At 43.2% G+C, this 27324-nt stretch overlaps 1 protein-coding gene and 1 long non-coding RNA gene across 3 annotated transcripts; one reads left to right on the top strand and one right to left on the bottom strand.

Annotated features, from left to right (window-relative positions):
* Nucleotides 1-277: 277 nt before the first annotated feature.
* LOC119659032 lies at nt 278-13420 on the top strand. The gene is made up of 3 exons (XR_005250315.1): nt 278-556; nt 13089-13194; nt 13256-13420. It is a non-coding gene; the product is annotated as an uncharacterized LOC119659032 (long non-coding RNA).
* Nucleotides 13341-25454, bottom strand: LOC119659030 (conserved oligomeric Golgi complex subunit 1). Of its 2 annotated transcripts, XM_038066926.1 has the most exons (7): nt 25230-25454; nt 24512-25170; nt 24304-24442; nt 14904-15864; nt 14192-14830; nt 14071-14107; nt 13500-13638 (listed from the first exon to the last, which is right to left on the bottom strand). In XM_038066926.1, exons 1-6 carry the CDS (start codon nt 25364-25366, stop codon nt 14093-14095), a joined length of 2550 nt encoding a protein of 849 aa, XP_037922854.1. In that variant the 5' UTR covers nt 25367-25454; the 3' UTR covers nt 13500-13638; nt 14071-14092. The 2 variants fall into 2 exon arrangements, with proteins under 2 accessions (XP_037922853.1, XP_037922854.1); XM_038066925.1 differs by lacking the exon at nt 14071-14107 and having other exon boundaries at nt 13341-13638.
* Between the last annotated feature and the right edge of the window lie 1870 nt (nt 25455-27324).

Genomic DNA, 27324 nt, shown 5'->3' with positions numbered 1-27324 from the left:
TTAGCTATGGCATTTTACTCAAAATCATATTTTCGTATATTTTCACAACCCACAAATTAGCATGTTTTTCCCTCCGTCGCGTTCATAACAAACGCAATTATTTGAGCGACTCCTATTATTTCCTATGCGTTGGCTATAAATAACTTGAGTATTTTGGCACAAAACCCCACAAAATAGCCAACATATAAACAAATATGCATTTGCTTTGGTATTCCGTAGTATATATATCTGTACAAGACGAACAGGTCCACATTCAGCCCAATATGTTGAAGCAACTACAAATCGCTTCCCTAGTATGCAGTTCGCTTCACACTAACGCGACATTGAAACCAATTCAAGAGCAAACCTAATATTCTTGGATTGTTGGACACAAACTCGCACGTACGAGTATCTAAAATAAGCGTAGATTTCGCGCAGCAAACTAAAATCGCCAACCTTAATTTTAGTGATTGAATATAATTCATTCAGTGAACACTGAGCACAGATTCCTGCATAAGTGAAAGTAACCGAGCGACGCAATATGGGCAAAGGGAAAAGTGGAGGTGGTCAAACCGACGTAAGTGCCATCACAAATCATTTAATTGATAAAATCAAATTAATTGAGAAGTGCTAGTTGTTCAATTATATCTACTGAATGTGTCGCAAATAAATGGAGCTTCTTGAAAGCGCTAAGTATTCCCTCACACGTTCATCGGAAAATGCAGTGACCTTGAGGCAAATCGTAGTATGAAGCGGTGAGCTGCAGGTTGGGAAAGCCTCACTGAATTTGATACTATTTTCCGAACGAATCTAATTTTTGAATTTATCGAAACAGTTATTGGAAGGATAGTTCGTTTTATCTAAGCCAGTCGGTTATGTAACTTTTCTCATCAGAAATGCAGTTTTGTACTCTGTGTTAATTTTGAGATGAAGCTTGTGGTAGATGATTTGCCTTCCTTGGATGGTTGAGAGGACAATGCACCCGGAAGGCCCAGAGTGAGAGCTCGTAGAAGGACACTCTCCATGGATATACCGAATATGGCTACTATGTTATAATTCCTGGAAATGTTCTTGATTTCAATAGCTTATCACCCCTAGGTGGTTTCTGTCTCCACAAATTGACTAAGGCAATTTCACTATCAGCAATTCAAAATAGAATTAATTCCAAGTGAGGTAGTAATATGGTATTCTATCTGAAATTATTCAGGCGAATCAAATTGAAAATGGTCACAATAATCACTTAGAAGTTTTACACTTTTCCAATTCCATCTGCGCTACATAATTGGGAAAACTGATAGATTGTAAACACAAAATCTTATTAAAATCGGTTTACAGTCTGTCTGTCTGTCTGTCCGTCACACGCATTTTTCTAGGAGACAGTTATAGCGATTGACACCAAATTTGGTAGAAAGGTGGGAACTGTGAACGCTCACGTATACAGTGAATTACATCCTTTTACGTTGAATTTAAGGGGGGGTCCCCATACATGCAAAAGGAAGGTGTAAAATTTTTTTTCATCAAATATAGTCATGTGGGGTATCAAATTAAAGGTCTTGATTAGTATTATACTTTTCAAAGCCGATCTTAGTTTTGACATTCGTTGGAAGGGTGGGGAGCGCAGGTGGTTGAAAGTGATCACTTCTTTAAGGGGAAGGGGAATTCTCAGAAACTACCAAACCGAAAAATCTGAAAAAAAATCAGGAGCCTGCCACTATATAGTGCCTGGCCTCCGAAATACCTTCCATGCCGATATCTGTTTAAATAAAGTTAATAATTGTATATTACTACAATTTTTTGTAATTGGTTAGAAACCCCACTTAAGTTCATCCTAGTACCATGAAATTTTGCAGTGATATAGGCTATAGTATAGAGCATGATCTTACCAAGTTTGGTGGAAATTGCACTATTACTAACAAAGTTATAATACCTCAAATTTGTTACTTCTTTGAAAATTCTTCTTTTTCTTCAGCCTTTGTCCCGTTCACAAGCGGGGTCGGCTCGTCGTGATCGGCTTCGCCATTTGGCTCTATCAAATGCCTGATCTGGGTGCAATCTCGAGGCTTTCAAATCCCCATCCAGCGTATCAAGCCACCGTTGCTTAGGTCTGCCTTTTGGTCGTTTACCATCGACTTCGATGTTCAGACCAATCTTTGCAAGTGAATTCTCGTTTGCACGAATTGCGTGACCATACCATCGAAGACGTCTCTCTCGCAACTTTTCCACGATCGGTGCAACCCCATAACGATCGCGGATATCCTCGTTTCGGATGTGATCTAAACGTGTGACGCCACTAGTCCAACGTAGCATCTTCGTCTCCATTACCGCGAGACGCCGTTCATTGTCTTTTATGGTCGGCCAACACTCAGAACCATAGAGAGCGACTGGACGGACAACATTGCGGTAAATTTTAGATTTGAGACGTTCGTTGATACGTCGATCACAAAGGACACCAGTTGTGGAACGCCACTTCATCCAGGTTGCGTTAATGCGTGAAGCAATTTCACAACGCAGCTCTCCATTGGCTGATAGCGTTGACCCGAGGTATTTAAATCGCTCAGATCTGGGCAGATCACTGCCGCTGACAGTGATTGTGCCTGTTTCATGGGGATCGGTCGTCAAAAATTCAGTTTTGTTTAAATTCAATCTGAGACCGTGTTGCATGAGGCGATCATTCCATTTTTGAACAAGTTGCTGGAGATCATTTTTGCTATCAGATGCTAGGAAAACATCATCTGCATAAAGCAGTGTGTAGGGCGCTGGACGTTGGATATCCCGTGTGACGGTGTCCATAACAAGGACAAAGAGGAGTGGTGAGAGGGCACTTCCTTGATGAACTCCAACAGAGACACGAAGCGGTTTTGATACACCCGCCATACTTCGAACTTTACTTTTCGGATCGTGGTAGAGCAATTGAACCCAGCGCACGAGTTCTTCTGGCACGAAGTGTTGTCGTAAAGCATACCAGATGAGTTCGTGTGGTACACGGTCAAACGCTTTCTCTAGATCCAGAAAGGCAATGTAAAGAGGGCGATGCTTCTCACGGTGTTTCTCCATGAGTAACCGCGCAGCGTGTATTGCGTCAGTAGTTCCGCAGTTCTTGACAAATCCAGCTTGATTCACGGTTATTTCAACGATTTCGCGAATACGGTTGTCAAGAATGCGTTCAAAAATCTTCATGGTATGGGAAAGTAACCGGATCGGACGGTAATTTGAACATTCTGCTGGACTACCTTTCTTTTTCCATATTGGAACAGTGGTACTTTCTTGCCAGTCAGATGGTGTTCTTCCTTCCTGAATAACCCGGTTAAAGAATTCACTCAGCCACGGTGTTGGGTCCCAGCTCTTTGCTTTCCAGACCTCAGATGCGATGTCGTCAGGTCCTGTTGCTTTCCCCGATTTCATTTGTTTTATTGCCTCCTCGACTTCAGTTGCGCTGACTGGTGGAACTGCTCCAAATGTCGGCAATGATTGTGGAAGTGGAGGATGAGCAAATTCTTCAGTTGAAATCTGCTCGAAGTATTCTCGCCATCTATCCGTCGCGGCTCGACGATCAGTAAGCAAAGTACCGTTCTTGTCATTAACACAACAGAAGTGTTCGATATCCTGTGTGCGTTTATCACGGCTTTTAGCAAGTCGGTACAGATCTCTCTCGCCATCCCGAGTGTCCAGTTTATCGTAAAGATTTTTGAAATGGTTCGCTCGGGTGACAGCGACCGCTTTCTTTGCTTCCCGGTTGGCATTCTTATAAATTTGCCAATTAGCAGGCGTTTTATCGTCGAGAAATTTGTGGTAGAGGCGTTTCTTTTCACGGACCTTCATTTCAACATCATCATTCCAAAGCCAAGTATCTCGGTTGAAAATTGAAGACTATGAATGTCAATATCACCCGAAAGTGAATACTCTCACATAATATATGGATATATTACGTGCTACGTACTAAGAAATACACTAAACCTTTCGTATCTGAAGCGTCCAGCTTCTGGTTTCCCGATTTATTTATATTTGATGTAGGTTACATTCTTGACATTTGCTAATAGTATTAAACTCAGAGTGTGAAGCGTATGAGGTTGATTATTATCAATACAGGGGTTCCCATCAAATTATTTATTTAAATCACTTTCTAAAAAGTAGAGAGCAATGGAATTTTTAGCTATGTGACACGGAGCTGTCGTGCACTTGTCGCTCCTTTTACATCTTTTTCTTTTTCTTCAGCCTTTGTCTCGTTCACAAGCGGGGTCGGCCCGTCGTGATCGGTTTCATCATTTTATTTGATCAAATGCCAGGTCAGGATGTAATCGCAAGGCTCTTAAATCCCCATCCAGCGTATAAAGCCCCTGATATTTCGGCCGGCCTTTTGGTCGTTTACTATCCACTTCGATGTTCAGACTAATCTTGGTAAATGAATTCTCGTTAGTGCAAATTACATGAACCATCGAAAACGCCTCTCTTGCAGTTTTTCCATGATCGGTGCAAACCCATATCGATCGCGGATATTCTCGTTTCTGACGTGATCAAACGTCTCACATCTTCGTCCCCATTACCGCAAGACGCCGTTCATTGTCTTTTATAGTCGGCCAACACTCTGAACATAGAGAGCGGCAGACGGACGACATTGAGGTAAATTTTAAATTTGAGACGTTTGCTGATACGTCGATCATAAAGAACACCAATTGTGGAATGCCACTTTATCCAAATTGCGTTAATGCGTGAAGCAATTTCATTACGCAGTTCTCCATTGACTGATAGCATTGACTCGAGATATTTGAATTGCTGAGTTCTGGCAATGACAGTAACCTGCCCCTCGAGATATTGAAATCGCTCAGTTCAGGCAAAGGCAGTGACCTGCCCAGGACTCACCGATTTGAATATCTCGGGTCAATGCTATCAGCCAATGGAGAACGTTATGCTCCTCACATAGGGAAACACGAAACCTTTTATACCTGAAGCGTCAAGCTTCCGGTTTCCCGACTTGTTATGTATAGGATAGATAATTCCCCGTTGCCAATCGTCGGGCATTGATTCGCCATCCTATACCTTGAGTATCAGTTGATGAACCGCTTGGTGAAGTTGTTCGCCTCTATATTTAACCAATTATGATTTTTAAACCGATGGTTTGCAGGGACTGTTTCTTCCATGGTTGGCGGTGACAGCATTTGTCCGTCGTTTTCAGTTGGCGGGACCTCCATCTCTATTTTGGTGGTTGAACAATTATTCAGCCCATTGTTCCGAAATCAGATTTCTCTCTTTGGCTCGGCAGGATGAGCATCGCGGTGTATAAGGCTTCCTCCTGCTGACTTGTTGGTGAAAAATCCGCGCGTTGCAACGGTACTTCTCGAGTTCCTAGACTTGTTGGTTCTCCCGGACTTCATTTTTAAGGTTTTCTGTAAACACAAATCTTATTATGTCTTATTATGTCTGTCCGGCTATCTACCCGTCAAACGAACTTTTTTCGGAGACGGTTAAAGCGATTGACACCAAATTTGGTAGAAAGCTGGGAACTGTGAACGCTTACGCATACAGCGAGTAACATCATTTTACGATAAATTTAAGGGGGGGTCTCCATACATGCAAAAGAGGGTATACATTTTTTTTCATCAAATATATTCATGTGGGGTATCAAATTAAAGGTCTCGATTAGTACTTTTCGAAGTCGGCCTTGGTTTTGACTTTTGTTGGAAAGGTGGGGAGTGCGGGGGGTTTAAAGTGATCATTCCTTTAAGGGGGCCATTCTCAGAAACTACTCAACCGAAAAATCTGAACAAAATCAGGAGGTTGCCACTATATGTTGCCTGGGCTCCGAAATACCTTCCATACTGATATCTAAACAAATAAAGTTAATAATAGTATATTACTATAATTTTTAGTAATTGGCTGTACAAAGTTCATGCTAGCACCATGAAACAATATAGGGTATAAGATAGAGCATAATCTCACCAAATTTGGTGTAAATCGCACTATTACTAACAAAGTTATAATACGTCAAACGTGTCGCTTCTTTGCAAATTCAGGACTATGAATCCCAATATCACCCGAAAGTGGATTCTCTCACATAATATATGCATATATTACATGCCACATACTAAGAAATATACAAAACCTTTCGTGCCTGAAGCGTCCTGCTTCCGGTTTCCCGACTTGTTATATAACTTATTATATTATATCTATATTATATTATACCTTTGAATGCGCTTCCCGACTCGATGGAGTTCCTAATAAGTTTCTGAGCGCGCAGCATTGCCCGGTATGCAATATTCTTCCATTCTATTGGTAGTTTATATTTATCTTCGAACCAGTCTTTCCGACTTTTTCGGTGGCGGAGGCCAAGTATGTTTGTGGCCGCATAAATGGTAACATTCTTCGGGTGCGGTTGTTGTGGCATACATTTCCTCCTTGTGGCCAGCAGTACTATGTCAACGGGATAGTGATCCGAATCTATATTAACCCAACTATACGTGATGGCATTCATCAAGGCTATGAAGTGGAAGCGTTCAATCAATACGTGGTCAATTTGTTTGAAAGTAGTCCCGTCTGGAGAGGCCCACACAAGAAGACTGCATAAAGGAGATTCAACTCCCAACGCTTTGTTCGAAATTGTTGATGGAGAAAAATCATTGCGCATGCTCGGCCATTGACGATAAATGCGCAGGAAAAATTCCGCACATAAAGTCTGGTGTTAGTGCCATGTATGTGATGCAGTGCATTGTAGTGCGCCCAAGTGGTTATGCCCACATGGCTACATAAATGTGGCATTGCACAGCTGTTTATGTCTTGTCCCGTAGGATTGGGAAGCACACAAAAGAAAAGCATCTAAACGCCATCGACACACTGACACGACAATATATTAATCGCATGGGTCACGGGCCAGTTAGTTACCTCATTTCTATCCCAAAGATACCCAATAACATGTGATATTGCTAACTGAATAGTCAGTAGTCCAGTAGTCAGTAGTGTATCGCTTGAATACAAAATCTCCAAGTATGATTTTAATATCGTACTTGCAACATGCTTCGAAGGCCCACTCCACTGCTTTGTAGAAAGCATCCTTCTTCGACCCTGCTGTCTCCTCTGTTGGGGCGCGAACGTTAATGAGGTTTCATTTCGAAATTTTCTTCGCTTATGTTTTTAGGCACTAACCTTCATCCTGCATGCCAATCAGAATATAAATATCTTCCTAAATATCTGTAAAATCCAAATAGTTGTGAAACAATTGATCGGACAGTTGTTAAAATGATAAACACCTATTAAGAAAGTCGGCCTTCTAAGTTAGGCGAGTTCATTGAAAATTGCACCTGCAAACTTTTCCCCTGTGTAACGAAATAAAAGGAATGATGGATGCGCAAGCTTTGGTCAAAACTATTCTGCCATTGTTGCGCGTCATGAATCGACGTCGTCTTGCCTTGAACGTGCTACATAGCGGGTGAAAAATAGTAGTTATTTCTTGGCAAGTAATATATCAACTGTGACTTCCGTTTTGTACAATCAATGCTTTAATAAATAAATATGGCTTGCAAGTAAGTCGTCTTTCAAATTGTGCCTGGTCAGCGATGTGCCAAAGACTGGGTGTGATGAAAAATTTTGAGCTGTCGAGGGGCAATTGCTATCCATGTGTTAATCTCACACAGCAATTCGGAAGAAACACCACCAAAGGTTGTACCAGCATTTCTGTAGCTTTCATCGCTGATGATGGTACATTGTTCGGGCATATAGCTTTCCATAAGGTCATTTGGGTTTCAACTGAGCGACACTATATGAGCAATCATCAACCTCGAAAGAGATCACCATCTGATGGTCACCTACGCTCGCTTGTGTGTTGTGCCCGCCACTTGTATCAGGGTTGGAGAGCTGCAACCCCCAAAGTCGCTCAACAGTGGAAGAGCTATCTTACTGATGGGACGACAAGTACCTTGAATAACCCGCTGTTAATTCAGTTGTAAAACAAGCCACGTCCAGAAGGGGCGTCACAAGATCTGGCTGGCTACAGAATCGCAAATTAATGAAGAGAAAGTATTGAAGGTTCTATTGACTTTTACCACTTCACCACGCTTCTTAACCGCGTCACATACGGTTAAGCTCCGCCTGTAGTGGATGAAATGGCTAGTGACCATGACACGCGAATACCGGCTGTTCCTCCAAACAGAAGAGAAATCATCTCGGCCGTCCACAACCGGACGGTCATGGTATCGTTCATAGATTTCGTCGTTATGTGGGCTACGGAATCGTCCATCCTCATGTAGGGGGCCAAAAGTTCTTCGGAGGATTCTTCTCTCGAACGCGGCCAAGAGTTCGCAATTTTTCTTGCTAAGAACCCAAGTCTCCGAGGAATACATTAGGAATGGCAAGATCATTGTCTTGTTCAGTAAGAGCCTTGACCCTATGGTGAGAGGTTTCGAGCGGAGCAGTTTTTGTTAGCTGAAATAGGCTCTGTTGGCAGCCAACAACCGGATTTCATCATCAGCTCGGTCGACAAAGAGCAGGCAATTTTCTGCTCTTGATCTTCTTTCATTACCAACATATAATTTTGGAAGAGCACGCGCAGCTTAGATCTTCCATTTACTTGTTCTTCATCGTTTTCGAAGGAGCTTTCGATAGCGTGAACATGGAGTATATGTAGCGTGCTCTAGGCATGGGGAGCTTTCCGGAAAAACTATTATAGAAAGTATTATCAGAGCGACATATTAAGACCCAAAATGTCACGTGCTGAATCGAGGTAAAATCCTAGAGGAATTTGAGATCCAAGGCGTCACCGATATTATTTCTCCTTGTTATCGGTGACGTTCTCCATCCTGCCTTATAGGAGGACGTGAAACAGTGTCATATCTTTCCTCAAACACTTTGACTCTAGTGATCACATACATTTGCTCTCTCACCGGGTCATGGACATTGGCCAAATGGCTCTGGATTTGGAAAGAGAGGCAAGTAGAGTTTGACTGAAGATAAGCACCAGCAAAACCAAGGTTCCCAGTCTGACTGATCATCACACTCTCTCTGCTTGTATTAACCGGGTATAGCATCTTGGGCGTCGATCAATTTGTATATCTAGGAAACGAAGTCTCTGGCGACAGTGGCACCAAATTGAACGCATTAACAGCTCTAAATCTGCTTTCGCTGCCTTGTCTAAAATTTAGAAATAAAGGTACCTCTACAGCAAGATTCTGTTCTCCGTGCTTGTGTTCTTTTTGTGTTAGTGTATGGAAGTAGCACATGGAAAGTGAACTCCACTGCTACTCAAAAGCTCTAAGCCTTCGTCAACACCTGCCTGTGTCATATCAGCGGAGTGCGCTAGCCTGACACTATCTCAAACGAACAATTTGGACGGAAGTGGCAATAAATCGGCCACACATTAAGGAAGGGCGACAATTGCATTGCTGGAAACGTCATGAAGTGGAACCAACTCTATCAAGATGGCTGACAAGTAGATCGCTCCAAGAGCACCTGACGTAGAGCAGTAGGGGAGGAATATTCGTATCTAGGGAAGCATATTTGCCGTGAAACAACGTGGTGACCGGTCTCCACGTACCAGAGAAGATAACGTTGATAGCTTTTGCAGATGACCTGGCAGTGGCTGTTATTGTGAAACAGATCTGGAGCTTTAATGAAGTAAAACCATTCACGCCATCAAAGCATGTTTACAAACCTGGCCGATGAAAAGACAGAATTTACCCTTACTACCAATTTAGCGAAAAGCAATTCCGTTAACGTCCGGATATATAATCAAATCGATATATACTGGATGTGATGACCGATGCCAAGCTAAGCTTGTAAGGGCACTTGAAACATACACGAAGAAAGGCAGCAAACGCTTGTCCATCTCTAGTGCGGACGCTGTCTTATATCAGGAGGCAAAATACAGACGCAGGCTGCTTCTAAAAGGGATGGTGATCCCTTAAGATTTTCTAGCGGATGCGGCGCACTACCTCTACCAGAGAGAGAAAGAAAATCCGTCTGAGATGTTTGTGGATTCCCAAAAAGCCAATAGGAAGGACCTGTGCAGAAAATGGCAGTATCGGTGGGATAATTCCGAGAGAAACCGCTGGATCCATACCCTGATACCGTATATTGAGAAATGGGTCGATTGGAAACACGAATAGTTGAATTACCACCTGATGCAGCTCTTTACGGTAAGTACTTCCATCGACTCCGAGTGAACGAGTCTCCTGATTGTCCCGAATGTGTCACCACACCAGAGGACCCGAGGCATACTATATTCCGCTGTCCGAGATTTGTGGAGGAAAGAAGAAGTTTGAGCGATGCTCTCAATTATTGAACCCCATAATCTCAAGGAATAATGAGGTCAAAACAAAAATTGGAGTGCGGCAAACGCAACAATAGCAGCTATATAAGAGAACCTACATTAACTTGACTGAGTTCCGAAAGCATGATGGACGCGTGATTTGAGCATGTGGACAGGAGCGCTAGACTCGAAAACGTGTAAAACGTGTAAAACTGCGCATCAACGAAAGGAAGATAAAATATCGTTATCAGTATCAAAAACAGCGATGGAACGCATTGGTCAACTCGGGAAAGTTAAATCATTCTGCTATCTAGAGCGAAAAGCCTAAACTGATAACATGAAGGAAGGAATTGACACACGGTTCTTGGTAGCCAGCAGAGTTGGCATACTTAGATCATAAGCAAACAAAACGGTGAATTCTTAGCTACATTAAAGGGGATGATCTCCAGAGGAGGACACCGCATCTGTGGGTGACAGGATGTACAGTCGATGATTAAACAAGCTGCAGTGCAGAAAACAACCTGTTACGAAGCCACAAAACGAGTCTCGGACCGGATTGAATACACAACGACAAACCCAGCAACGACAACGGAATAACGATTTGTGCATTTTCGCTCCCTGTACAGAGATGGATATCAGCCCTATATGTATGATAACAGCGTTCGACAGGGACCGGTTTCCTAGAAAAGAGTAAATCATGTGTTCGGGGTAGGTTTCTTAGTCAGCCAAAAAATTAAACCTGCTGTTATCGGCTTTGAGAATATAAGCGAACGGCTATGCCTCATTAACGTTCACGCCCGTACAGAGGACACTGCAGAGTCGGAGAAGGATGCCTTCTACAAGGCAGTAGAACGAACCCTCGAAGCCTGTCCTATCACCTCAAAATCATGCTTGGGGATTTTAATAGCCGAGTAGAAATGGACCCCGTATAGGGGTATCCGACTCTGCAGTGTCCTCTGTAGGGGCGTGAACGTTAATGAGGCTTATATTTCTAAATTTCCTAGCTTACATAAAAATACAAATGATAACGGACTGATAGCAGTATCACACGCAATGGTTGTTAGAAGTATCTGGTTCGCGCGGAAATCCATCCACAAACAAACGTGGGCCTCTCCAGACTACTTTTAACCAAGTTCACCAGGTAAGGTACTGATCAAATGCCGCTACCTCTCAGCCTTGATAAATGTCAGAACAGATAGAGGAGCCAATATAGACTCAGATCATTATCTCGTTGGCATGGTGCTCCGAGCTCGAATAATAACACGACCCAAAATCCCCCCTTGACAATCAGGTGAGAGTTAACAATGAAACCATCCACAGCACAGCCCTCCGCAACACCTATAAGGAGCGCCACGCGCAGAGACTTATCACGAACTCCATCGAGCGGAGAAGCGACTTCGCAGACGGGAAAAGGAAGCTGAGAGAACCAACAGGTCTGTGAACGCGAAAAGTACAGGGAGCAACCGCACCAATGTGTGAGGCCAGAATAAAGCAGCAGGACCACTCTCGCGACCATTCGATATCGTCGATGCGTCCTTTTTAACCTGGCCCTGGAAAAAATGAGTCGTGATGCTGAAGTAAATGCATGGTGTATGATCATCTTTAAGTCCACCCAACTACTGGCCTATGTTGACGATATCGAGATAATGGGAAAAACGGCCCGAGACGTACAAACTGCTTCATCCAGCAGGCGACGCAAGATCTTGAGCTTCATATCACTGATGACAAGACAAAATATATGGTGGCATCGTCATTACTAAAAACCAACCACCCAACAACATCAAACCGCGGGAAGAATAAAGATAGGAAACCACAAGTTTGAGACCGTTGATAATTTCTCCTATCTAGGGTCGAAAATCACAACCGGTAACAGCTACGACGATGAAATCCGAGTACGGTTGGTGGCAGCCAACAGAACCTATTTCAGCTTACGAAAACTGTATCAAAGCACCTTTTGTACAAGACAAGAATCCTGCGAAGAATTTTAGGCCCCCTACATGAAGATGGATGTTGCCGTATCCTACATAGCGATGAAATCTATGAAAGATACCATGGCCGTCAGGTTCTGGATAAAATCGGGCTCAATAGGTTGCGGTGGGCGCATCACTTAATCCGTATGGATGAGGATGACCCAGCCCGAAAATTCTATAAATGCAATATCTATGGTAGAAAAAGAAGACGAGGCAGAACCTGTCTTAGATGGAACGATGGTGAAGGCTAGGACGCGTCAGCTTTTAGGGATATCGAATTGGTGGACCTCGAAGCAAAACCGGTATCCCTGGAATTCCTTATTAAGGGAGACCTAGACCAGATACCAGTTGTAGCGCTGTTGATGATGAAGCTGCAGTGGGGAACTCGCTTGTTTTGAGCGAACGAAACAGCGAGCAACAAAGGTTCTGCTTTTGCTGGAACCGTGGCATATACCAAATGCCAAAAAGTTGTTGGGAGCGATGAGCTGGACGTTTGGAACTTTCAATTACACCATGATAATGATGAATGAGAAAAAAATGTTGTTTAGAAGAAGGAAACTGCGAACTTAAGCAGGGCATAGGGAACTCTTCTGACGATGCCTAACAGACATAACAAGCCTGTGGATAATATACAACCAAAACGGCTAAGAAAAGTTGCTATCTCGACACTAATTTCGTGGAACTTGGCACTGTTAGAGAATATACTTGTGGTCCAGTTAACCTTTGATTCATGACTATTAGTCGAAAACAACCTACAGTCCGGAACAGACTGTCTGAGCCATTACTGAAGGGCATCCTTTATAGAAAGTTCAGTATCAATCGTTCTTCTCTTGAAATATATTTGAGTACTCAATATTAATTATTTGTTGGACTTAACTTTACATAACATAATTTCTTCATTGTTTTAGAAAAAAGCTGGTGGAGGTGGCGCAGCCGCAGCTGCCGGAGCCAAAGGTAAAGACAACAAAGCTCCTGCTGGTGGTGCGAAAGCAGACAATAAAGGAGGAAAAAAAGGTAAATCTGACTTAAGATCTACATAGGTATATCCTCTTTAATATAATCTTCTTTTTCACAGGAGGAAAGAAGTAGCGTTTGCTTTCTCCCTGTTTAGTGTGAATGAGGACAAACTGGATTGATTAATTCTGCTCAAAATCATGTGATACTTTCAACAATTGAAATTTTATTATAACTACAGCGAATGAATGTGTAATTTCATATAAATAAACAAAATATTAAAAATGTTATGCTTTCATAACTTAACATGGAATAAAAGATTATATTTTTAGCGGGCGATTATCGAAACCATTCTTGTGACATTGCACCGAAAAATGCCGCAGCCCCGGATCTTACATTACTCGCATAATTCTGCGCGGTTTGTTGAGCAGAAGCTAATGAACTGGACGATTGGGACGAAGTTAGCTTCGTGTCTGACTGTCTTTTCGATTTCGCTCCGGATCCCTGAAAATTGCGAAAGGAGTCTATTATTTAGAAATCCGTAAAAGCTCAGTTTGTAAGTTGGGAAGCTAGGGAACAACACCATTTGCTGGCATAGTGAAAATTATTTTTAATTCCGAATTTCTGTACTTGATTCTTTCTCTTAATCACAGTGAGTTAGCTTTGAAAAGAAAGTAATATGTCTGGGTTTCTTTTTGCAGTTCCAATATTTTCACAAAGGTGATTGAAACTTAAATTAGCAACTATAAAAGAAAAGAAAACGCGGTGAGCTAGTAAACAAATTATGCGTTAAATTCAAGAGTCAAAAATCATGGGCTTAGTAAAGAGGAAACCATATTTGGATAGCATGTGGTTTGAAATGATGAATTAGTGAACGTTAGAATTAACAAAGTCACGCAAAATCACAGAGCAAACCCACTTAATTTGAAATCATACTTATGTGACCTGAACGTATGCTCTAAGGCCTCGCACCCTATTCAAAATAAATCACAATTGAATCGATTTGGGAAAGAAATAACGAATTTTAAATTTAAAAAAGGAAATATAATAACACTACCTTTTCTCCTTCATTCGACATGGTACCAGTCTTACTTCCAGGGGTGATAATCGGTAGGAGCGGGAACCACGTAGAGACTGCCCCATTCGAGCTTAAGCACAAAACGTTGGGGTCTCGATCCTGTGCTCCAGCGCTAGGTTTCTGGTCCGCCAAAATTGAAACATTCTCCGGATAAGGAATCAAAACGCCTAATTCATGTTGCAGCCTCTGCGCACATTTCTTCACATTACCATTCAAATACGAATGGAAAAGCTCAAAGTCAAATGGATCTACAAAGTTTTTCAGCGCATTAGTTAACCGTTGAATTTCATCTTGGACTTTCTTATCATCGCGCGCTAGAAATACTAATTGGAAGAATTTTAAATCGAAGTAGAGCTGAAGTGCTGCATTCTGATTCGTTGCTACAAATTCGTTTTCAATATATTTTCCATACAAGGCTAAGATTTTCGTGGCCAGGATCGAGTTCAAATGATGAAGAACTCGTCGTGGTAGCGTTTCAGGAATTGAATTATTCAAGGAGTAAATCAATTTGAAAACGTAAAATTGAACAGATATTCTGGGCTGAGATGGCACTCGGATCGTGGACTGAACAGCATTATCCTGATCGTCCTTTTCCTCAATATTGATGCTCTCCCATGACTGAAATTACGAGACATGTATCCTGGATTTTGAAAGGTCCACACAATTAAGAATAAAAATGATGAGCACTTACCGTGAAATCATTCAGAATAGTCTCAATTCCAATATTGTTCGAAATAATCTGCTCAGGGCCCATTTCTTCTGCAAATGTCTCACAAAATTGTTTCCAAAACGCGAATGCCTCATCATCGAACAGCGCACACACCCGGTTCCATTTCTCATAGTTTTTTTTGTCGCTTGAAATTCGGTCCCAATTCGACGCGACATAAGTATGGGAAAGGCAGAGCTTCAGGTGTGGACACAAATCCGCAAAAGCTGTGAATAGTCGCGCCAGCAAAATACAAGTATCCTGTTTTCGATCGAATTCCATACTTTTGATCCCCGTTATTAATTCTGATATACAATCTTCGCTAGTATCCTTCAAAAAGTTAACCATTGACTGCTTTTCATCCGTTTGTCCGGAGCTATCCTCTTCCAAGAGAACATTGACTTCTGAGAAGATCGTTTTTAGTCGATTATCTAACGAAGCGCAAATATCTACGATTTCTGGACAAAATCCTTTTGATTTCATCAGGAGCTTGTTGTTCTTTTTGTCCTGTTGAAGGGCTTGCTTCAAACTAACGGGAATGTCACCGACATTTTCTTTCCACAAATTTTTCAAGTTGTTCTCTGATATTTTAGCGATTGAAGAACTAGTTAGGAGAGATTCAATGTCGTTGTGCGTAGAAGAAACGGCTTTGGACCACGATTGGCGCACTATGTCGCGCACTCGACTGTTGATTAATGGACGATAGTAATGCTGATAGAAGTCCAAGCTTGCTGGTAACGACAGTTTTTCACACATTTCAGACCAATTTTTATCTTTCTCTAGCTTCGATGATTGGTGTTTGATTTCTTGGATTGTCTTCATTGACGAAACCAAATCGAAGAGGTTTCTTAGTTGATTTTCAATTATCTTCGAAACGGTTTGCAGCCAGGTATCTTTCACAGATTTCAACATGGTCGGTGTAATTGTTGGCATTTCAAATGTTGGCCTGTGAAGAATTTTCAGTGCATTTTTATTGAACATGTGAACTGCCATGAACTAATAGCTAATATGTACAAAAGATAATCCGCTGATTATTAGAGGTGTGGCTTAAACTTACCCATAAAATCTACATGTCCCGATTAACAAAGATTTATCGTCAACAAAGGGGGAGAGAAATGCCAGTAGTCTACATTACCGAGGGGCGTCCAAATCTTTTTTCTTTAGCATTTGACTCATAAACGGGACCGGCTCATTGCGATTGGTTGCGCAGTTTTATTTGACCAAAGCATGATCTAGCTGTAACCGCGGGGCCTTTAAATCATTCATTCATTCATTCATTAAATCACCATTCAGCGTATCAACCCACCGTTGTTTCGGCCGGCCTTTTGGTCGCTTACCATCGACTTCAATGTTCAGACCAATCTTGGCAAGTGAATTCTCGTTAGCGCGAATTACATGACCATACTATCGAAGTCGCCTCTCTGGCAATTTTTCCACGATCGGTGCAACCCCATATCGATCGCAGAGATCCTCATTTCTGATGTGATCAAGGCGTCTTCATTACCGTAAGATGCCGTTGATTGTCTTTTATAGTCGGCCAACATTCAAAACCATAGATGGCGGCTGGGACCAACACTCATAGAGGACAACTGAGCGGCCGACTTCGAGCAAAATTTTAAATTTAAGACGCTCGTTGATACGTCGATCACAAACAACGCCAGTCGTAGATCGCCACTTCATTCAGGTCGGACCAATGCATGAAGCATTTTCATAATGTAGTCCTTCATTGGCTGATAGCATCGACCAAAGACATTGCCTGTTTCATAGGGATCGGTCGTCAAAAATTCAGTTTTATTTAGATTCAATCTGAGACCGTATTGTATTAAGCGATCATTCCGTTTTTGGACAAGTTACTCGAAATCAATTTTGTTATGAGACGCTAGGAAAACATCATCTGCATAAAGCAGGGTATATGGCGCTGGACGTTGGACGTCCCGTGCGACAGTGTCCACAACAAGAACAAAGAGTGGTGAGAGGGCGCTTTCTTGATGAACATCGACAGAGACATGAAGCGGTTTTGATACGCCCACCTTTGCCTCGACATGAAGACTTAGGCCTCATGTGGCAATGTGGATATACGCTGCTATCATTAGGCCGATGTTCACTTATGCATCTGTAGTGTGGTGGGTTAAGGTGAAAAAGAAAAGTTTTCACCGGAAACTAGCCGCACTGCAAAAAACTGTGTGTCTGGGTATTACGACATCCGGCGCAGCTCTAAATGCATCACCCAATTTCCAGCCCTTAAATATATTTATTCAAAGCACTGCAATGAGAGCAGTTCATAGACTAATCCACACAGAGCATTGGAAGAGTTACTGGCAGAACTGAATCCAGTTCTCACAATGCCGTCCGATTCCCATACATCTCTTTGGTAGAAGATACGAAGTTACCCTGATACGTACAGAAACTAAGAAGTCCCACAGGAATAAGTGGCGGGATACATGGTCTTCTACACCAATGGCTCAAAAGCAGAACAGGGTTCTGAAGCCGGAGTCTACCTCTCAAATAGAAACAAGAAATAAACTTTTTCTTTGGGACAATATGCAACAATTTTTCAAACTGAAGTATGTGCGATCCTGGGCATCAAACTCGATGATTCACGAGCGGTTGAAAGGCAGGCGCATCGCAATCTGCAACGATAGCCAAGCTGCACTGATGGCGTTAAATAGTTCTTTGATCACTTCGAAAATCATTCAGGAATGCAGAAACCGTTTCAATTTTCTAGATTCAATACGGCGGAAATACTCTGGGTACCTAGTCACTGTGGTGTAGAGGGAATGTCTTAGCAAAAGAGGGTTCAATCTCCCCTATGCCGGGAGCGGAACCAACAGAAGAAGCGGAATCCACGAAGCATTTTCGATGTGAATGCCCCAGCTATGGACGCATCAGACATAAAATCTTTGGTGCTGATGTGCTCTAGTTACAACGGATAGCATCACATCCACTAACGGAAATTCCGCGATAATTAAACGAATCCGAGATATTCCGTTAGATGGAGGAGTTGAGAATGATGGGCCACCACGGTCTGAGTGCTCAAAGGCTGTAAAAAGCTCCCCCCTCACCCCAAACACACACATCCACAACCACACACACGCAAGATGGATGCATGTTCAGCAACGAATGTAGATTCGATATTTTCGATTCTGACGGAAAACAAAAAGTGCGATCTCAGCGTCAACCAAATTCAGCACTAGAAAAGATAGATTTGCCTGCGTCGGTGATACATGGTGGAAGAAGGGCTTTTGTGGGGAAGTTTCGCTGCTAGTGGCATTGGGATTTTGCATTTCATCGAAGAAAAAATGATTTCTGCATCATATATTGAGTTCTAAAAATATAATTTATAGAGCGCGGGGAAAATGCCACTACAAAGAGGCGTTCTGGCTCAATCAAAACAACGATGCCAAGCATTCCGCTCGGTCATGCGACAGTTCGTATTTGAATCATATAGAGAACGTATGCCATTTCCTGAGCCGCAAACTGCACTCAGTTTGAAGAGCGTTTACAGTAGAAATGGAGCAAAATGTCAGTGAGCTACTGCAGTTAGGTTTCTTCGCTGACGCATCGATTGAGAAGTGTGATAAGAGAAAAGGGTTGATGTAGGAAGTACTGATGTGTTCCTTTTATTGCCTTCTCTGATCCCTCAGGGGTCACCAACGTTAACGGGTCGCTCACGATACGGGGAGAGATATCCCCGAGGTGCCTGAGTAAGTAGTTCTGGCACCCTAACTGGCAGGGTACCTGCATCACACCATCACAGTCGGAGTATCACAGGGTTCAGCGTTGGGTCCTCTTCTGTCGAACGTAATGTACACTGAGGTCCTTGACATTTGTGTGCCAAAGGAGACCACAGTAATCGGTTTTCCAAATGATCTAGCTGTGGTTATCGTCGCAAAGTAACCTGAAGATGTTGAATAGATGTTAGCGAAAATATCAGCTTCAGCTTGACCGTAAGAACCGTAAGAAACCGTAAGAAAAGAAATACGTTTAGCACTCGGGTAGACGGTCACATCATCACTTTAAAGCCGGTTACCAAATCCCTTTGGTTGATGTTTGACACGGAGATCAGTTTCAAGGGACACATGGGCTATGTCTTTGAGAAAGCAGCAAACATCAGTGTATCGTTAGCGTGGATGATGCTTAACATTCGAGGTCGAAGATACAGCCGCAGATTACTTGGGGCCAGAGTAGTTCGCTCTACCCTATTATAGGCGGCACCGGTCTGGGAAGAAGCACTAACGTGTGAGAGCAATCGGAGGAGGGTAAACATAATTTACCGCTTATTTCGTGTTATGGGTGGCTTTCAGGATAATCTCAGGCCAAACAGCATGCGTCATTGCGAGAGTAATTCCAATGGACATTCTGGTCTGTATAAGAAAAGGAAAATGAATCTAATTGAAAAGAATGCAGAATACCGAAAAACCAGGAGTGGTTGGAAAAGTAACAACAACGCTAGGGTGACATGCAGTTGGACCCACACTCTGATTCCGTTTATTGAGGAGGAGAGGATTCAGCGACGACACCACCTCACCTGGCTCAATTCTTGTCAGGGCAAGGTGGTTACAGGAACTATCTGTACGATTCCGATTGGATGATTCACCCTTTTACCCTGAATGAGGTTGTACACCCGATGCCCTGGGCATGCTTTGTTATACTGAAAGCCTGGAAAATTTTTTTATAATCAGCATAAGACCTCAGAATATCGTCAGTTGGTGCGCGGTAAACTCTGCAATCAAAAGGATACAAGCCGAACTTAAAGAAGCGGAACGCGCAAGGAGGGCCCCAGGAGCGGAATGTTTGATCGCTTAAAGCGCAGACACACCGCGCAATAATGGTTTGCGACTATCCTGCAGAGAAGGAAGAAAGAGAAAGTGGGGGTTGGTTTAGTGGGTGCACACACACCGCTGCAACCTGGCACTGCGGTGTCTTTCTAAGAAGACAGACAGGTAAGGCAACAGACAGTAAACCGACTTTAATATAGTTTTGTTTTACACAAAACCATATTGATTTTGTAATTTAATTTTTCTGAATAAATTCTGCGAACATTTTGATCAAAGTGGTAGAACATACAAGCAATAAATTGCTTGAAAAAACCGCGTCACTTTCATTTGAACAAAACGTAGTTCAGCGCAATGCTGAACAATTTAAACTTCCATATGCTTTCCACATTTCTAATACAAATGGCAGATTCTCAACCCTGGCTTCATTTCTTTGCAGTTACTTTCCAAGAAACAGCTTGAAGGTATTGTAGACGTTACATAATTCACTCACTATTGCTTTCAAACTGATTGTCCTCCTTAAATCGCAATGAAATTTTATAAGTTGTTTCAAATTTGTGTTACAATATTCTTGTAATCCACAAGCAGACAGGATGAACTCCACTTAATTGTACAATTCCTATAATGCCAGGAATACCCTAAGGTGTTATTTGCCTTTGCGTGCTGCGTTAGCTGAATTACATAGCGCTTACCTCTGAACAAAATGTCAGATATTCAAGCTTACCCAAATTACAAATGACATTCAACGAATCCTATGTTCTGTAGGAATACCGTGTTGAGATATTCCGATCTACTGTACAGATATATGTGTATTATATATTGTTCAAATGAAATAATTTCCAGAAAAAAAAGAAAGCACCATTGCTCAGTTCTTATGAGATACTACACTGGATGTAATTTTGAAAGGAAGCTTTTCGGTAAACAGCGAACCATGAATGACCGGTACACATTGGGACGCACTGGGATTCCCAGAGTCATCGACAGCTGATGTGAGCCTAGCTCTGCCATGGTATATCAGGAACAGCCCATTCGGGAACCTGGCTGGGTAATGTACATTGAACCAGTGTTAGTAGACCGCGTTACTCCAAGCGAGCGTTGATCCGTCCATGAGTTCCGGGATCGTAATCGTAAGCGTAGGTCAGGCCTTAGGGAACTGGAATAGGGGCTTTGTCCCCGAGTGTGTAGCCGTTCCTGACCATTGCGGGCCGTTCCCTTACACATGATGCGTTGGTGAAATTTACATACGGGCCTGAAGGAGTCTTTATCCAAGTAGTTTCTAGGGCCCAAAAACAGAAAGCAAAGGACAGAAAGGAAAACCTCCTTACGCCGCCAGAGGTCCATCTGTCTAAAAACAAGGAGGCTACAAAACCGAAAATCAATAGTAGAAAAGACAAGGAAACGAAGAGGGACTAGACGGTCAGCTCTGCTCATTAAACCGATGGAAGGCAGGACATTTGCAGAAGTCTTCAGTGAAATCCGCTGTCTGCGTCTTCCCTACAAAAAAACGATCCGTTCGTACAACCAAGCCCGAAGCCGACTAGCAACAGTAAGTTCTGCGAAGCAGTCAAGTCTAGAGCCTATGTGCTCTCTAGAAATCCGAGATCTTGGCTTCCTCACAGAAAAAGTTGAAGTGGTAAAGGCAATAGAGCGGAAAGCGAATTGGATGGGTAATATGCAGGGTACGAATGCGGATAACCTCTACTAAGTGCTACAGGTGTCCGGACTATGGATACACGTAAGCAACTTGCAAGGAACCCGACAGGAGGACAGGATTGCGCATATGCAATCAGATAGGTCACCAAGCGAAGGCCTGCAATGAAAGCGAAAATTGCGTTCTTTGCATGGATCGTGGCACGTCTGGTAAGCGTGTTGTACACACTGTAGACACGAGGCGGTGTACAATCTTTAGAATCCCTACTAGAAATTAGCATGCACCGGAGCGCAACCGTTCACGAGTTGCTAGCGGAGTTCGCTGCGGCGGTAAAAGCTGTTTCTGGCACGGAGGGGCGAATCCTGGTAGGAGGTAAGAACTGGGTTTGTAGTTTTAAACACTGGATTGAGGCCAACGTTCCGGTAATCAGGCTGCGAAGAAAGCATTCCCGATATAACTCTTGCGCTCGAATTTCTGGCACCGTCGGGGGACGAGTGGCGAGTCCTGGAAGGCTTCGCAGCAAGTGATTGTTAATACATCGCGTTTGAAGTGGTTGACGTTACTTAACGGCGTGCACCAACTTGGCGCTCCCCCTGTATGTAGAACGTTGCGAGGGTGAACATCAGCAAATTCGACGAAGATCTTGGAGCAGGCAAAGTCGCAATGGAGGGCACTTTGGGGGATGGGAACACCGCAGCTGGCACTATCGTAAATGAACCTCATAACGACAGCGTGTTTCTCCGGAACAGCCCCAGCCGCGACATACGCTCTACAATTTAGCACAATGTTTACACGCCCGCGATGAGGCACGCGCCATAGAGTACAGGTCAGCAGAAAGCAGACTCCGCAGTGCGATAAATAAAAGCAAAGCTTGCGGCAGGCAGAATCTAATCAACGAGGTAAATTAAGACCCGTGGGGACTTGGCTATAAACATGTTACCCGGAAAATCGGGGCTCTGCGGAAACCCTGCATACAAATCTCCAAAGAAATGGACTGCATTGTAGGGGCATTATTCTCCAGACATCCCGTACGTGCCGAGGACTACCCCCTTTTTACAATAAAAGAGCTCGAAGAAGCAGTTCTCGCCATAAAGACGTTAGGCCCTGATGGTATTCCGGCGGAAATTTACAAATCGGTGTTACGTCAACGGCCAGACTTGCTGGTCGGGGCGTTCAATGCCTGCTTGAAGGAGAGTATTTTTCCTTACCACTGGAAGGACTCACGCTAATTAACAAAAGAAAAGGAAACCTTGTGCTGCCGTCTGTATACCGATCGCTATGTATGCTTGACGCGGCTGGGAAAGCTCATCAGGAGCAGACACGCTGAAGCGATCCGCGCTGCCTGGGACTTTACTCCAAAGCAATCCGGGTTCAGAGTAGAGAGATCCACAGTGGATGATGTTAAGAAGTTCGTGGATGCGGTTCATCGAGTCCAGGCACACAGCTGTTGATCTCGACGGATAATACTTTTCATAACGCTTGATGTCAGAAATGCCTTAAATCCTGTAAGATGGACAGATCTGATAGACGTATTAGAAAATTTATTCCACGTGCCGAATTATCTCTTGCGGATATTGAGGGATTATATGAAAGACCGCTCCTTGCTCTATGAGCTGCCAGAAAAGAGATGTAGATCACGTCGACATGACAGAGAAGTCGCTCCTCCTCGGTTATGCAAACGACGTAGCGGAAAGATAATTCCGACCTCGCGCCTCAGCGAGTTGACTATAGAATCAATATCGACCAGGAAATACTTTGGTTTATTGCTCGATTTCAGATATCGTCCACACACCTGCTCCAAAATCTAGGCATCCGATTCGCCATACTACTTGGTAAAAACGATTATGAATAAAGCGTAATTTCCCTCTGTTTCGTAAGTTCATTTCTTCTATGGGGCCATGACCGAATATCACTTTAGTTGAAGATATGGTACGAAGTGGATCTCTAGGGAGGAAAAAGAGCACCTTCGCGGTAGACGTTCGGGCGTGAGTTTCTATACAAAAGACTGGTAGTCTATAGAGTTCTCAAGAGTTTAGCTTCTCGCCGGCAATTACAGGATGAGGTGATTGAACTGCAACTTTTGAAAACGCTATAATTATTTTATTTTTTAATCAATTCTACTGTGGCAAAGCAAAACATGATCAGAATTACTTGAAATTTAGCAATGCATTAGCAATTGAAAAAATCAAAAATGACTGACGGTTTCGTCCAGGGCAGAGGCAACTCATCAGACGCTGCCTCACTTCTGCCCTGGGAGCAGCGTGATCGAAAGTGCCAACAGGTGGAAAGACGCTCCCTTTTATCATCGCAAAAACACGACAAGGTTGCGAGTTATATTGGACTTAAAACGCCAGTCGTTCTAGTCTAAGCTAGACTAAGGCTGAAGTTAGGTTGTTGTTTAGGATCTGCGGGATCCTAAGTCCCCATCCACGTGATGGTGGACCGGACGAATGACGAAACCGTCAGTCATTTTTGATTTTTTCAATTTTTAATGCTTGGGGTGCTACGCTCCAAACTAGGGATCCATGGACTAAAAAACGTGGGAGTAAGTTGCTCCTCACTTAGTCCGGTCCACCATCACGTGAATGGGGACTTAGGATCCCGCAGATCCTAAACAACAACCTAATGCATTAGCAATTTTCGATATGTCCCCCTTCGGCCGAATAATGGCATTGAGACGGCACATGAAAGCATCACATGCTGCCCTCAAGTGATTCTGTAGTATTTTGGCCCATTCCCGACGAAGCGATGCTTGTGTATCTGTCATGAGGCAAAATTATAGCAGCGCTGTCATGAACAGTTTGGAAATTATAGCAGATTGAAGTTGGTCGCAGTTCAATTGCCTCACCCTGTAGATGGGGAAGATCAATGGAAATTATCAAATTGTACTAAGTAATGGGTCCGATATCTTTAAAAACATTTCTTGGGCCTAAACTTGCAAATATTAAGTTGAACTTACTTAAATTTAGCAATGATATCCGGCAAATCGTACATCATGTCCATTTCGTCCAAGTCCATCAAGGAAATCGTGGGCTCGGCTTTATCGCTCGCCAACTCCTCCAGTTTCTCGACGACCAGTCCTTTCCCGTTCCCTGAATCTGCCAATTTTTACAAAAGAAAAACAGTTAATCTTGCCAAAGCGAGGGGAAGTCGACTAAACCACTTACCAATGAAACACTTGAAAATCAGCAGAACCGACGAATTCAGAACTTCCAAGCTGGACAAAATCCGATCCTTTACTCGTCGTTGAGCGGATTTATCGCTTGAAAGCGCGGCCAAATAGGACTTCGCTCTAATTTGCAAGAAAGTCGTCAATATTCCGTCCATCGACGACTGTTCAAGTAGAAACAAGCTGAGTAGGCAATCTGTGGCTGCTTCCGGCGTCAGTGTATCCTTCTCCAATGCACAGAGGGCGTTCTGCTTGATTGTAAAGAAGAACGGCTTCAAGGTCTCCCACTGCTTCTTCGCAACCGGAAAATGCTTGATGACTTTATTGCCCACATCCAAATGGAGTCCGGTGCTGATGTGCCGCGACAAAATGAACAATTGCGTGGCCAGAAAGAACTGTTCCTCGTCAATTCGCGACCAAATCATCTCCGGCAAGCTGGTGAGCAGTTTTATCTGGAAAACGGTGGAATAGTATGAGTGGAGTTCGCGGTCGGGGACTAGAGGTTGCTTCGGTTTCGTCTGAAATCCCAGAAGTTGCTTCTCGTTGAGGCTTGTGCAATTCGTCGTGATGTTTTGTATTTGCGTGATGAGAGTGGCGGATGTGTCTTTCATGCCGGCAATGGTGTCGGCCGCTTTGAGAAGGTCCCGATATCGTTCGCTGTTGATTAAACGCGGCATTAGAAACGGAACTGATAAGAAAACTTTGCCGGCTCTTACCCAACCATCGTCCGCAACTCCTCCCGTTTCTTCTCGATCTCGGACTGGACTCTCTTCTGGACTTCTTCGATTTCCGGTATGCTGCGCTGCTCGAACAACACATCCACGTCTATGTCGTATAGCGTGGGACCGGACATTTTTGCAGATATTCCAGACCTCCAGCAACCAGGAAAATAATTCACCGCAGCTTTTGACGTGTTATTGCTGACGAATTGTCAATTTGCTCTCAACATGTCAAAACATCATATCTGGCACGGCATATGTTAGATTTTATACCTATTTGTGTTCGGTCTAATGGTTTTTGGAGGAGGTTGGTTCCGTAGGTGGTTGCACCGGATAATGAAATCCGGCTAAATAAATTTAAAGAGATAAAAATTCCCAATATACGTTAGTAATGATTATTAATGCTTTTACCAAGCGGATAATACTATTATTATATCGTTGGGAAAAGTACGGGACTTCTTTTTTATTCAAAATTAATTTGATTGGACCAAATATTCCCCATTGTCGATCTCCCTTTTCCCATATTTAGACTAGAATCATTGTTCTATCCAAATTATAACTCACTTCGCTGATTTCTTAAAAAAAACTAAGAAACTAAAACTAGATTTCACATGCCCTTTTTTGTCAGCACAAATCTGTTACTAAGGTTTTTTGAAACAATATTCTAACGCTGAAATATCAAGACTGGATGGTAAATGGATCAATACATTCCAGACGAATTTTCTTAATTTTTAGCAAAAACATCAAGCTCGGCGCTTCAGGATATTTCATTACACGGCGATTCCATTTGTACATAGCTAGGCGGCATGGTCTAATTATGCTTCAGGTTAATGTGGCCGCTGGAAATCGTCTTCGAATGAGCCAAGAGTGCTTGGGTGCGTGCAGGATCAACCAACTGACGAGGATCTGTTTGTTTGCTAGTCATACGTCAGGGGTAAGCAGATCTGGCGGGGGATGAAAAAGGTGCTAAGCTGGAACAGCCTTCGCCGAGGGTTACCTAGCTAATGGGGAGCTTTGTCCCTAGTATCATCATCAAAAACGGCACAACAACCGGTATCCAGTCTAGGCCTGTCTTAATAAGGAACTCCAGACATCCCGGTTTTGCGCCGAGGTCCACCAATTCGATATCCCTAAAAGCTGTCTGGCGTCCTGACCTGCGCCATCGCTCCATCTCAGCCAGGGTCTGTCTCGTCTTCCGTTTCTACCATAGATATTGCCCCTAGTATGCGGACTTTAAATACCATGGGCACCTTCAGTTTCAAATAAGACCTTTACTCTCGGGGCTGGACTAACCAAGGTGGAAATTTTTGAGGATTACCTGTGTCCCACAAGACATCTACTCTAGAAATAAGAATAAATAAGTCGGAATACCAAAAGCTGGACAAAAGACAAAAGCGTTTTGTCTGCATCTTATCTGAGGAACTTGCACGCACAGCTAGTATGGTTGCCATTGAGCCTTTATTGGGGTATAGCGCGTCAACCACACCTACACGTTATTGGTCGCGGTTACATAAAATGCCCTCCAGTTTCCCCATGATTTCCAGAGACTCATGCACCCCTCCTCCATCTTGGGAGAGTGGATTCCACTGCAAAACGTAGCAAACAATGCAATTGTCCTCCTTCCTTAATGTGTTACCTATCCACTGTCAATTTCGTCATCAGATTAGAGTGCGTATAAATGTCAGGCCTACTCTTGAATAACAGTGGAGTTGACTTTCTATGTGTTACATCCAATACGGTGTCACCATCAACAGAAACCAAGTTTCCTAGATATAAAAATTGATCAACACCTTCAATGCCCTGCTCATTAATGCAGATAGGGAGGGTGCGATGACCCAGCAGAATGAGAACCTTGGTTTTGTTGGTGTTTATCTTCAGTCCAACTCTACTTGCCTCTCTTTCCAAATCCAGATCCATTTGGCCAAGGTCCATGACGCGGGGATGGGGGAAGATGTCATCGTTCATTGAATTGCTCCACGCCTTCCGGACAAGGCAGCATGAGGGACGTCAGATATAATAAGAGGAAGTAATATCGGTGACGTTGTCATGGCCAGAAAAAGGAAGCCTGGGAGAACCAAGTCTGTGAACTAGA

This window comes from Hermetia illucens, chromosome 6 (genome assembly GCF_905115235.1).
Source record: "Hermetia illucens chromosome 6, iHerIll2.2.curated.20191125, whole genome shotgun sequence".
NCBI classification, from domain to species: Eukaryota; Metazoa; Arthropoda; class Insecta; order Diptera; family Stratiomyidae; genus Hermetia; species Hermetia illucens.
The sequence above is the reverse complement of the archived record's forward strand: the minus strand, read 5'-3'. Positions and strand labels throughout refer to the sequence as shown.

What these genes read in the sequence shown, in the direction of transcription:
- LOC119659030 (XM_038066925.1), bottom strand. Translation starts at nt 25,366, where the DNA reads ATGTCCGGTCCCACGCTATACGACATAGACGTGGATGTGTTGTTCGAG. An exon ending in GATATCATTGCTAAATTTAA is followed by an intron (nt 15,865 to 24,303) that starts GTAAGTTCAACT and finishes AATTCTTCACAG; the next exon opens with GCCAACATTTGAAATGCCAA. An exon ending in CTATTCTGAATGATTTCACG is followed by an intron (nt 14,831 to 14,903) that starts GTAAGTGCTCAT and finishes TCGTAATTTCAG; the next exon opens with TCATGGGAGAGCATCAATAT.